Genomic DNA, 13,208 nt, shown 5'->3' with positions numbered 1-13,208 from the left:
GCGGGAGGCGATGCGCCGCCGGCTGAGACAGGAGTGGAGGTGAGTCACGGCAGACAGGTGGGCTCACATGAGAGGGATCAGAGCCCAACTACCGGTATTAATACAGCGGAAAGGAGGGGGGTGGAGGAGAAGGAAGGAGCAGAGGAAACAGGAGCGGAAGATAGGACGGAAGTTAGGGAGGGAGTGAAAAACGGGGAAAGGGAGATAGAAAATACAAGAGCAGAGGAGTTGAACGTTGAAGTGGAAAGGACAGGGGAGGAGGGGAGAGGTGTGGCAGAGGGAATAAGCACAAAGTGCAGAGAGGAAGGCAGAGGAGCAGAAGAGGATGAGAATCGAGAGGCCAAAACAACGAGTGAAGATGACAGGACAGGAGTGGAGATGAGACTTGGAGCTGAGGACAAGACCAGTGAGGAGGGAAAGGAAGAGTCTCAGAAAACAAACAATAGGTGGGAGCAGAGAGAAGGAAAAAAGGATGATGGGAAAAAGGCTGAGGAAAAGAACTGTGTGGGGGAAGAGGGGGCAGAGACTGAAGGTGTTGCACACTGTAACAGAGCAGGTGAAGTAGGCAGCAGCGCTGACCCCCCAGGTGGAATGGGTGGAGGGGCACCGCCCGAGAAAGAGGAGGAGGCGATGGACTGCGACAGTGAATCAGATAACCTCTCTGACTCGGGCTCCATGTCTGCAGATGGAGACGTGTACTCTTTGGAAGAGATAAACAGCTTCCTGGATGACACGTTTGGGAAGTCCATCAAGGTTTTAGATTATTTCCCAGACGGTGCTAAATTCATCAGAACTGCTGTGCTTTTGCAGAAAGTTTATGATGATAACTCTCTGGATAAGAAAAAGCGCTTCAGACTGAAGAAGCATGTAACTATTCTCAGGAAGATAATGGAGAGAGACGGAGTGAAGGGTTCCAAGAGGCTGAGGACCAGTGATTGATTTTGGGATGAATGTGCTGCACTCCTTTTTTGTGTTACAGTTTCCTGTTTTTGTCTGCGTCACTGCTTCTTTTCTCTTTCTAATGCACAAGGTGATTTTGGGCTCTTTAAACATAAATGGTGGGAGGGACCGCCAGAAGAGAGCGGTCACTGCAGAAATAATCAAACAAAAGAGGTTAGACATTGTCTTTCTGCAGGAGACCCACAGCGACCCTCACAACGAGGTGGACTGGGGTCTGTGGTGGGGGGGGCTGTATGTCCTGTCTCATGGGACCAACCTGTCTGCAGGTGTGGCCGTCCTCTTCTCACCTGGGCTGGACGTTAGCATCCTCTCCTCTACAGAAGTGGAGGCGGGCAGGGCACTAGTGGTCAAAGCATCCATAGCTGGCATCATTTTTGTGTTCATTAACATATATGCCCCGAATCAAGGCCCTCTTAGAACAGACCTCTTCCTCAAATTAAGGGATGCCCTGCTGCACTACGACCAAGACGAGTGTATAGTGATGGGGGGAGACTGGAACTGTACTGTTAACTTTTTTTTAGACAGGACAGGGGAGGAGCCTCACCATCAGTCATCTGCCACTCTGTCCCGGGTGATTGCTGAGGCAGGTGTGGAGGATGCATGGAGGGTCAAACATCCTCGGGCGAGGCAGTACACGTGGGTGAAAATGTTGGAGGGGAACATCAGAGCAGCCAGGCTGGACAGGGTTTACGTGTCCTCCAGTTATGGTAATCGCCTATTAAACTGCCACATTCTCCCAGTGGGTTTCACAGACCATCACCTGGTCACCCTAGACTTCCATATCTCACCAACCAAAAAATCCAACTCCTACTGGCACTTTAATGTGAAGCTGTTGCAGGACAGGGACTTCTGTGAGAAATTTAAGATTTTCTGGGGGATCTGGGGGAAGAGGAAGAGCGAATTTCAGTCACTTAGTCTGTGGTGGGATGTGGGAAAGGCCCACATTCGAGTCTTTGTGCAGCAGTACACTAGCGGCTCCTCCTACAAAGTCAAGAAAGTCACTGAGTGTTTAGAGAAGGAGATCAGGGACATGGAGCACAGCTTTTTCCCCCACACTAGCACAGATGCCCACAAGCTTCAGCAGAAAAAAGACAGACTGGGGTCCTTCCTAAAGGAACAGGCTAAAGGTGCTCTAGTCAGATCAAGGTTTATAAGTGTGAGGGACATGGATGCTCCTACATCCTTTTTCTTTAACCTGGAGCGGTCTGTCTCTCGGGCCAAACAAATGGTGTGTCTCCGCCTCCCTGACGGCAAGATGACAGCTGATCCGACTGAGATGAGGCAGCACGCCGTCGCCTTCTACAGCGCCCTCTACAGGAAAGAGGCCGACCACTGCGAGAGTGCTGCAGAACTGCTTCAAGGTCTCCCACAGTTGGGCCCAGAAGACAAGGCCTTCCTAGATGCTGACATCTCCCTGGCGGAGCTGACTGTTGCGGCGGGTCAGATGGCTGCTGGTAAGGCCCCTGGACTCGACGGACTGCCTGCAGACTTTTATAAACACTTCTGGGACTGTTTGGGAGCCGACCTGTGGCAGGTGCTGCAGGAGAGCTCGCAGACGGGCCTGCTACCAACATCGTGCCGAAACGCAGTACTCTCCCTGCTACCTAAGAAGGGAGATCTGTCCTTGTTAAAGAACTGGAGACCGGTGGCGTTGTTGTGCACAGACTACAAACTTTTCTCTAAGGTGCTCGCCAACCGGCTTAAAAAATGTCTCGCCTGTATTATTCACAGAGACCAGTCCTACTGCGTGCCAGACAGATCCATAATGGACAATATATTTCTTATGAGGGACCTGTTGGACATTGGTAAACTGTGTAATATTGATTTTGGTGTCATTGCCCTAGATCAGGAGAAGGCCTTTGACAGGGTGGACCATGATTTTCTTTTTTCCACTTTAAGAGCTTTTGGTTTTGGTGAAGGGTTTATGTCACTGTTGGGTGCGATGTACAAAAAAGCCACTTGTCTGGTGAAGGCGGGGGGCGCGCTGAGCGGTCCAGTTCAGGTCGAGAGAGGCATCAGACAGGGATGTCCCATCTCTGGGCAGCTGTACTCCATAGCCATTGAACCACTCCTCAACACTTTAAGATCCCGTCTGTCTGGAGTCGTGTTGCCTGGACTGCCTCAGCGCCCCCCCCTGATGGTGTCAGCATATGCTGATGACGTAAACGTGTTTGTGAAGGATCAGAGGGATGTCCTGCTCCTAAGCAGCTGTATTAACACTTACGAGAGGGCTTCTTCAGCCAAAGTGAACTGGGGGAAGAGTGAGGCCTTGCAGGTTGGTCAATGGGCCAATGGAGAAGCACCAAAACTACCGGGCAACCTCAGATGGGGTAGGCAGGGGTTAAAGGTTTTGGGTGTTTTTCTAGGAACTGAGGAGTTTCAGAAACAGAACTGGGAAGGGGCTTTGGACAGAGTGCGCGCTAGACTGTCGAGGTGGAGGTGGCTGCTGCCTCGGCTGTCCTACAGGGGGAGGGTCCTTGTTGTCAACAACCTGGTCGCCTCGGCCCTTTGGCACAGGCTGGCGGCTCTAACTCCACCCCGGGACCTGATTGCTGAGATCCAGAGGGCCGTTGTGGACTTCTTCTGGTCAGGCCTTCACTGGTTGAAAGCTGCTGTGCTGTATTTACCGATCCAGGAGGGGGGTCAAGGCCTGGTGGACATCGCCTCACGGGTGACAGCTTTTAGACTACTGACCGCCCAGAGACTGCTCTACAGTTCCGGCCTGCCATGGACTGATGCTGCATGTGTACTACTAAGGAGGGCTGGACGCATGGGGTATGATAAGCATCTTTTCCTGCTTGAGCCCCAGCTAGTAGATATAACTGGTCTGACAGTGTTCTACGAGTCCGTCCTCCAGGCGTGGCAGGTTCTCACTCACAAACGGAGTGGTGAGACAACACCAGGGATGTGGCTTTTTGAGGAGCCGCTGCTTGGGGGCAAGCTCATCACATCCCAAGCCCTGACATCCGTCAGCTTAAGAACCCGACTGAGAGAGGCCGGCTGTGTGAAACTGGGTCACTTGGTGAAGATCTCCATCCCTCACCTGGCAGAGCTGACCCACATCCGTTCCAACAGGCTCCTGCTCAGGCTGGTGGAGGAGGTCTGTGCTTCCCTGCCAGAAGGTTTCAGGTCATTTGTAAAAGACCGATCACTCTCTGACCAATGGGACGGTGGGTGTGAGTACGCCTTCCCCCCCCTTGATGTCTCTGCGGCTGCAGGACAGTGGACAGCAGGTGAGGATACCCTGCTGTCCCTGAAGACACCACAACTGGGTGACTTTGAGTCTCTGGGGAGAAAGGCAGCATACCAGGTCTCCGTGAAGGTCTCAAACTTGCGCTCTCTAACGGGGGTGAAGGTGTCAAGGTGGGTCGACTTTTTTGGCAGGAAGTGCTCCCCGGGGGGCTGCTGGCGGTCTCTGTACAAGCCTCCTGTGGACAAACGGACAGGGGACCTCCAGTGGAGGGTTGTGCATGGAGCCATAGCTACCAACAAATATCTGGTACACCTGGACCCGGGAGGGGGGGACAAGTGTCCTTTCTGTCCTCTGCCAGAAACCGTCTACCACCTGTTTGCTGAGTGCTCCAGACTGAAGGGACTATTCAAACGTTTACAGGCATGGTTTCGGGGCTTAGGGGAACAATTCTCTCTACCTCTATTTATTTACGGACCAAAATATTCTGCTCGCAAGAAGAACGTTCACACTCTGCTAAACTTCCTTTCAGGAATGTCCAAACTGGCCATTTGGAAAACGAGACAGAACCGTGTGCGTGGTGGAGGGTCGGAGGACGCAAATCTGATGCTGACAGGGCTGCTGGCCGCTCGGCTCAGGGTGGAGTTTGGCTACTACAAACTGACCAACAACACCGAACTCTTTGTTACCATTTGGGGTCTGAAGAACCTCCTGTGTTCAGTCAGCGAGAACGCTCTGGTCATCCATCTGTGATTTATGTTGTTCTCTTCACATGATTTAGGCTTGTTGTAGATCCTCATTGACCGTTTATATGTAACCGTTTAATTTTAACCGAAATGATGTAATAAAAGACCCTTTGAAAATCAAAAAAAAATCTCTCTCTCTCTCTCTCTCTCTCTCTCTCGAGAGAGAGAGAGAGAGAGAGAGAGAGAGAGAGAGAGAGAGAGAGTTCCATGAGTATATATTAGTTTTTATTTATGTTGAGCGCTCAGGAAACAAGAAATGATAGAAGGTTCTGTCTTTAAATGACCTTATTTCTTCCTCCTCCGACCTTCTGCATCTGTGCTCATCCACCATCGCCTCAAAGAGTGAGTGTTTTCTCCATCTGCATCACCAATACTTTTAGAAATATTGATGGACAGCTGGAGGGGCTGAATATCTCAAATCCTCAATTTCATACTAACGAAGCAACTGAAATCAATAGAAAAAAATAGTTTAGCATATTTGAAAATTGATTTGATCTTGGGTATTTTACATTCCAGCTGCATAAATGAAGTGCAGGTTTGTGACAGCAAATGGATCTTTTTACATTTTGGTCTCGTAACGGGGTTCCTACTAAATGTCAAGTCCACTGGCTCCACTGTGTGTTGTTCATCTTCACTGATGTTGACCAGTGAATCTGAACAACAGCTTGGTGAACATGAGTCTGATAACGATTGAAATCTGCCATCTGTGAATTCACCTGTCAGGGCAGTCCGGATCTGATCGATACTCTGACCGCCCGTCTGTCTGCCCGTCTGTCTGCCTGTCTGTCTGTCTGCCAGCCAGACCCTTTTTTATCAGTGCTGCACCACGTCTCTGTCCCTGCTGGCATCATCCCAGTGTTCCCAGTAGCATCGCGCCTCCTGGTAGTTCTCCTGCAGAGTGGCTGCATGGAGCTGGATCCAAGCCAGCGCGGCGAATTAGAGGCGATTATAGGTGCGTGTGTGTGCGTGCGTGTGTGTGTGTGCACAGCCTCTGCGACAGACTGGCATTTTGTTATGTAACTAATTTCACACCGAAGCAGTCTGAGTGCTCGCCAGGCGACGAAGCCACCTTTAATCAGCTGAAGTAGTCCTGGTTCTGATTGGTTAGTGTGCTGTCCAGGTACACAGACATCACCTGCATTCTGTTCTGTCCTCCTCTAGTTTCCTCTCACCGATATTGCAGAGGGAGGAAAGAAAGCGGCCAAATGGGAAAAATAATAATTGTTGCAGCCTTAAAGCTAGTGTTGCTGGTATTATTATTAATGATATAATAATTCATTGGACTACTAATACTAAACGGAACTATCTGCGTGGACAGATACTCCAATCAAGGTAAAATGACCCTTTACAACAATCCGCTTCTCTTCTCATTTCCTGAAAAGTTCTTAAAACAGATTTTAGTCTTATAAGCAGGAAGCAGAGATACGAGTCCAGTCCTGTCAGTGTGCTCATCTCAGTTATTTAGCGTGAATGTAGCCACACTTTTCTTATGGTTCCATAAACTGCCTCTCACTAGGTCTCAATTTTACACTTCCTGTTTTAATGATCGTTTCTCTGGTGTTGATTCAACCTTTTGGACCCTAATGTGTTTCCACGGGCTTTAAAAAGCCGCAATCATTCAGGAGAAAGTCGTTTTCCAGCTCACTGCTGTGATGAAACGGCATCTGGAAGCAGCTTCTCCATGGCTCATAAATATCATCACGACACTTTGTCTCCATTGAATTACTCTCAAGACCTTTTCTCCTATAGATAGATTATTTTGAGTTGAATAGAGGAATGTATGTATGTATGTATGTATGTGTGCATAAATAGTGAGATTTTGTCCTTGTGGAAAGACCGCACACGGACTCTTTCTGTCAATTGATTCATCTGTCAAAATATTCAACATTAATTGTTAAAGGGCTAAAATGTTGGTTGAAAAGGGATTTTTATCAGTTTTGGTATTTTCTTTTTTGACTGGTTGGCTTCGTGGTTGGTTGGATTATTTATCAAGGTAAATGTTTAATTCACTGTGTTGTTTTTCATAAACTCCCTTCCTGTTGGTGGCTGCTGCATCTGAAGGCGTTCTCATTTGTTGTTGTCATTAACAAAAGGTATACACATCACATTGTTTACACTCTGATACACTGCTTCTTCTACTTTGAAGTGATGGCCGACTGCAATTAACAAAATGAATGTTGTTAATGGAGGAGTGAGGGACAGAAATACAGATGGACTTTAACTAACACACACAGACGTCCTAATCCCGTGCAGACAGACTGAGTCTGATCAGGCTAATCCCTCCCCACCTCCCTCCGGTCTGACCCGCAGTTTACCTCTCATACACTAACTACATAACACACACGCACGTATACACACACACACACACGCACGTATGCTTACTTTCTGTCACATTGTGTTGATTCATTGATGATTATTGCTTATTGATTCACTGCAGAGCCAAAACTAGGATCCCAGAGTTTGACTTTTACATTTAGTCTTTGTTCTTGCTGAGCATCATGGGAGTTTTGATTTAAAGCAGACGGATCGTCATATGCACGTATTTCACATTATTTCATTTACACATGGAGTACTTCTGATAGGGACATGCTGCTGCTCTGCTGTGAGGAGGTTTTTAAAGCCTGGATCCTCTGAGCCGTAAAGATCAACTTTAGCTAAAGTGTGTGTGTGTGTGTGTGTGTGTGTGTGTGTGTGTGTGTGTGTGTGTGTGTGTTGGTCCTGTCGGCTGATCCTTCTTTATTGTAAATAAATGCTCCTTGGAGTGACATACCTGCATCTTCAGAAGTACACACAGTAGCTGAACTATATCTGATGCTATATGCTACCTATAAAGTTGTGCCTGTTCCTTTAAACATTGCTTCTCTTTTATCTCATTTGTAAAGATTTGTCCTCTGCAGCTCTGGCGGATTTTATGCTTTAGATCTGCATTGTGTCCTGTTCAGCTCTGTCTGTGCTCTTATATTAATTCAATGTTTGTTTTTGTTTGTTGTGTTACTTGGCGAGAAACAGCTTGAAGTATTTGGCAGCACACGTAGACAGTAAAGCACCGAGGGAGAGAAAGCATGTGGGCAGAATGAGATAAGGAAGACAAAGAAAGGGCAGTAAATGCCTCTCTGCTACTGCGACTGCAGTGTGAAGAAGAGGAGCAGCAGAGTTTCCTCTGTCGTTAGAAGTCCTGCTTTGTCTCAATATAAAGCTTTTAAAATAATTTTAAAGGCCCTCAATCCAGTTAGGTACTTTTATTTATACAGTGTAATGTTGGCTCCACATTACTGATCACACTTGGTTCACATTATTCTTTGCTTTGACAGTTTCACATGATTCTTCAGCTGTGTTTTAAATGTAATGTCTTAATATTATCCACAGGATGCAAATCCCGCTTCTGATCACTTTGTATGTCTGGACCAGTAATCTTTCACAAAGACTCTAAAGGTTTTAAAGCTTGAAAAAATATTTAATTCAGTCCAAAGACATTCTTTGATCTTTATATTCTTCTGTAGGTAACGTTGGCCTGCTAGGAAGCTCACCTACTCAATGACCCTAAATGATCCCATTAAATATTTTAAAGTAATTTGCGGTGTATTGAATATCTTTGTTGGGTTTTGTCTTTTTAATGTATGATTGACCATTCAGAAAGGGAGTGTATGAAATGAAAACGAATCACTGAGCTGCTGGGATGGTCTGAATGTTGTTTTTTCTTCTTCTGCAGATCTGACCTGGGCCTTTTGACCAGTGACCTCCGCGGTTATATCTGATGTTGAAGAGGAGGAGGATGCGAGTTCCCTGCTCAGCTGCGCATATTGCCGCATGAACACACCTGCAAGTCCTTAAAGGTGGATATCCAAGGAACTTTTTCAATCGTTTTGCAGAAGGTAGATATATTGGTCCAAGTTAAAGAACCATCTTTGTGAACATGTTTTCTCTTTTTTGAAGCAGACTTTTTGTTTTTCATTTTTCTGCAGATTTTCTCGCAGTTTGCACTTTGATCCTTCTTCTCGTTTTCGTCCCTTCTGCTGTCGGGGGCCTTCATCATATTTTGAAGTTCGTCCTCTCCTGCGCTGGCGGAAATGTCTCTGTCTCCTTCGACACGAGAACGAAAGACAGGAAGTTGACTCCTGCTAGGAGCGAGGCCGAGAGACCAGGAAGGAGAGCGGAAAGAGGAGAGAGCAGGGAAAATGTCGTGGAAGAGGAACTACTTTGCGTCCGGTGGCGTTGGCGGAACCGGCGCCGGCGGCAGCAAGGGGGGCGTTGGGATGCAGGGGATGTTGACCCCTCGCACCATGACGTCCATCGCTCCCAGTAAAGGGCTGAGCAACGAGCCGGGACAGAACAGCTGCTTCCTGAACAGCGCCCTGCAGGTACACACACACTTTCTCTCATCTTTCTCACACATACGTGCAATCCGTGTCTCTCTGACCTGTTGAACCCTGATGTGAGACCCTGACCTTTTCTTATCAGCAGATACCTTCCAGATTAGTTTATAAATCTGTAACACAGTTTTGTTTGAACCCGGTGATCTCTTTGTTGTTTGCTTTCTCCTCAAAACTTAAACAAAAGGAACCTGTGACTTTTTCAGTTAAATACACAAAAGATCAAGTAAAATGGGGTCGTGGGTATGTCACTGTTCATCAAATCAGAAATGTGATTATAAATCTGTAAAGATTCATGAAGTGTATATCGGTAGAACCCTCTCAAGCTGGATACAGGGTACGTAGATCGATGCATCTAAAGTGGAACTTAAAGTGCACAGATGCAAGTTCCTATTAGAAGGTTACCCATCAGTCTCCAGCATGATGAGTTTGTCCGTCTCTGACACTTGAATCATTCTCTTTTGAAAATACACAAACAATACACAAGCTGTGCGTTTGTTCCACAGAGCTGCTGATGCGGCGGGAGACTCTTGATGCAGAACTGCACCTCTTTGTACACGGGCTTTTACCTGCATCAGTATTACTCGGCAATGCATCCAGTGTAGCTGCTGACTGCAGGCTCAGTTCCACCACAGTGCCTTTGAGCCAGCCAGTTAGTCGGTTGGAAAACAGCAGTCAGACAGCTGCGCCATCCACATAACAACCAGCTTGATAATCTGCTCCATACTTATGTGAGCCTGTAATGAGCCTCCTCCTGGAGCCTGCAACACCTCCCAGACTGCACATTACACTTATTTATGACTCGGCTTTTGAAATGGGAGGCTAGGGAGGAGGCGTGTTGTATACAGTAAAGAGCCGAGTCAGTGTGAGCCGTAATTATTGGTTTTTAAGCGCCGGCTGACTCATTAAGGGCGCTGGGTGGGGCTGCTCCCGCTGCAATGATAGACTTGGCTGAAGAGGAAACGCTCATTACATCGTTAGACGGGAGCTCGCTGTGAGCTCGACAGCAATACCACTCCCAGCCAGAGGTCAGAGGTCACCGCACACAGACATCACGGTGTCGTCTGTTGTCAGTAAGAACCCTTAATCTGTATGAAGTTGTAATCCATATCTGAATCCTAACTGCATTTCCACCTCGCTGATAAGGACAGGTCTTGCAAAGTGATGGGGCAAATCTTAAGTCTTGTGAAGTCTGATAAGTGTGGGTTATGTGGGTGGCAGGTTTTAAAAAGAATGTGATGAAGAATGTGTGGAATCTGCAAGGTCAACATCTCTGGTCCTGCTGCTTTGATCTCAATCTTTTCTCAAAAGATCAATACGGTCAAGAGTCTGACCGTATTTCTAAAGAACACACCTTGTTTCCTCTGCCTGCTTCGTTATAAAAGCCTCCTTGTGTTTCAGTTGAAGTGTTTGAATGTGACGCAGCGGCGCCAGCAGGAAGGCTTGTGTTAGCATTAGCAGAAACACAATCCCAAACTGCGCTGCTGGTGTCAATCAGATCAAATTACAACCACTTGCACATATTACATGCAGCTTTGTTTTCTGTCAATGCTTCGTGTTTGAACTACACACAGACTTCAAACCATTGGAGAGGTTTTTGTAGAACATGACAGGCGTTTCTTTGAAGGAACTCAAAGAACAGCTCCTTCGCTCCGGAGCAATACACCCAAGTGTGATGGACGAAGGGCCATCGTGAGACTTCCTCATAATTCTGTGTAATTAATAATTATGTATCTGTTCCCTGAAGCGTGCGACAGAGAGCGAGCCCTCCCCAGCATGCAATAGGGGTCCCGTTTTCAATACCACAAACCGTTTGCACACTAGACACAACTTTTGTAAATGTGTCCCATAGATCTGAAGAGCTCAACGCCGCACTTCCTTGAACACACAGTAAATCTGTCTGCTGCCCCCGCCGAGCCCAGTGTACCGTGAACTCGCAAACTTCCTCGTGACTTCCCCTCCGGCGGCCCTTTACCTCTCTGTCGGTCCGCTCTTCTCCACTCAAAGTGATCAGAAGAATTGGCGGAGCTGAGGGGAAGTGGAGGCGGCGTGGCGGGGGAGGGGGAGGCGGCGTGGCGGGGGGGGCTGGCTGTCGGGAGGCTTAGCAGCTCCGACGTGTGGAAGAATATCGTGGTAACGAACAGCTGATCTTCTGCTGCTCAGGACATGCAGCATGCTGCTGTAGCTTTCAGAGAGTAATTCAATTAATAACAAATATTTGTTTGACAGACGGGACACCATTGGATTTTTACAATGTTTTGTCTCAACTGTGTTTCCTGCTACACTTTCCATGTGAAATATTCGTATCATATATCAAAGTCACTTTTTAGAATGACAACTGTTGTTTTGAGGTCATTGGTAAGAAAACCACCTTTTTTAATATAAATCTGTATTTGTGTTAAACGATTTCAACAGTATAATTGCCAAACCAAAACAAACCTTTAACCCTAAATAATGTAAAGATGACTTTTTAGAAGCAGCACAGACCATTTGGAAGTGTAGACTAGGCCCTTCTATTCATCTCAGCCGCTGGTGAGAACCCTTATTTAACAGTTACTAGAACGCACCTTCTTCAGATATTTAAAGAATTCATTAACATCGGCGGTGCAGCCTCCCCCGCTGGACGGACACCTCCGCCCACCTCGGAGCGCACTGCTCCATCACAAAACCGCTCCCTCCGTCCCTTCCCCGCTACACCAGATGGCTTTGAGTCACGAGTCTTGTATGTCTCTGACATTACAAATGTCTGTCTCATCGTGCAGGGATTTAATGTTGAACAGAAAACATCAAATAGCCTCACGTTTCACGACTGGTCGCTTTGGGCAGTGGGAAATTCTAACGCAATGATTAATATGGTACATTTAGGTGACAGATGGGGGAATACAGATCTGCGCTGGAGGCGTCACCTGGCTCACCTGCTGAACACTGCTGCGTCGTCCGCTAGGAACAGAGTAACATATTGGACTTTGAGGGGGAGGGGAGGGGGGGGACAGGAAAGGGACAAACGCACCCAAAGTGCTGACGCCACAGTATGTTTCACTGAGGAATCCAGTCCAAAGATGCACCAAATTTACTCCAACACACCTTCTGTCGTGTGCGCGCGGGCCAGTGTCGAACAGAAGAAATGTTTGTTGTACTATTTACAAGGTCTTAAAAATGTCATAACTACAAAAACGAATACGAATGATTGATTATTCAATGAGTCCATCAACAACTATATTTATAATCGGCTAATAATTTCAGCTCTAGTCCAGTTTTGTGAGGTGTAGTCAAATCCGGGTATCACGCTACGGTTGAACCTTGAATGTGCGGCCAAAAAAGTCCCGAATCTGACCTCCAGACCGCTCTGGCTTTTCTTTTTTATAAAGCCTTTTCATTCATCTAGATGAAAAAATTCTTCCATGTCTGAATTCCTGCTGCTCAGCAGGAGAGAAGTCTCAGAGTCTCAAGACATAAATATTAAATAAATATTCTGGGTTGAGCAGATAGGTACAAAATATACACCATCTAATGTAAAATGTTCTCATCTGCACTTAGTTACTGATCCTGTTATGACACGTGTGTGTCATTCCTTTCAGTCTAATACTGTGACAGTGACTTATTCACATATTCTTGTTGTTTTTGCATTTCAAAAGTTTGCTTCGAAATTGCTTGACAAGTGAATGAAAAGACCTTTGTGACATTTGTTCTGTCAGACACGGAAACATCATGTTCTGTTTTTTTTTTTTTTAACCCTTTTTTATCGTCTTGACATCCGCCCCCTCCCCCCCTACACACACACACACTTTATCTTTCAACATCACTTTAACACACTCCAACTCCCTCACACACACTCCTCTTCGTCATGCAGGAGGCCAGATGGTTTCCTGGAGCAGATGGAGCGAGCGATGAACACAGTTTGACACACTCACACACACTTTCATGTCAGTACTTTTCCACCAA

At 46.9% G+C, this 13,208-nt stretch overlaps 1 protein-coding gene across 10 annotated transcripts in view; it reads left to right on the top strand.

Annotated features, from left to right (window-relative positions):
- Positions 1-13,208, top strand: part of usp54a (ubiquitin specific peptidase 54a) — a 42,086-nt gene that overhangs the window by 11,312 nt on the left and 17,566 nt on the right. For 8 of the 10 annotated variants that reach the window (XM_040177948.2, XM_078104777.1, XM_040177953.2 and 5 more), the window contains exons 2-3: positions 8,606-8,768; positions 8,859-9,254. In XM_040177948.2, coding sequence (XP_040033882.2) covers positions 9,072-9,254 — 183 coding nt within the window. In that variant the 5' untranslated portion in view covers positions 8,606-8,768; positions 8,859-9,071. The remainder of the gene's footprint in view (positions 1-8,605; positions 8,769-8,858; positions 9,255-13,208) is intronic. The other 2 variants (XM_078104776.1, XM_040177949.2) reach the window with 1 other exon arrangement.

This window comes from Gasterosteus aculeatus, chromosome 6, assembly GCF_964276395.1.
Source record: "Gasterosteus aculeatus chromosome 6, fGasAcu3.hap1.1, whole genome shotgun sequence".
In the NCBI taxonomy this organism is placed as follows: domain Eukaryota; kingdom Metazoa; phylum Chordata; class Actinopteri; order Perciformes; family Gasterosteidae; genus Gasterosteus; species Gasterosteus aculeatus.
The sequence above is the reverse complement of the archived record's forward strand: the minus strand, read 5'-3'. Positions and strand labels throughout refer to the sequence as shown.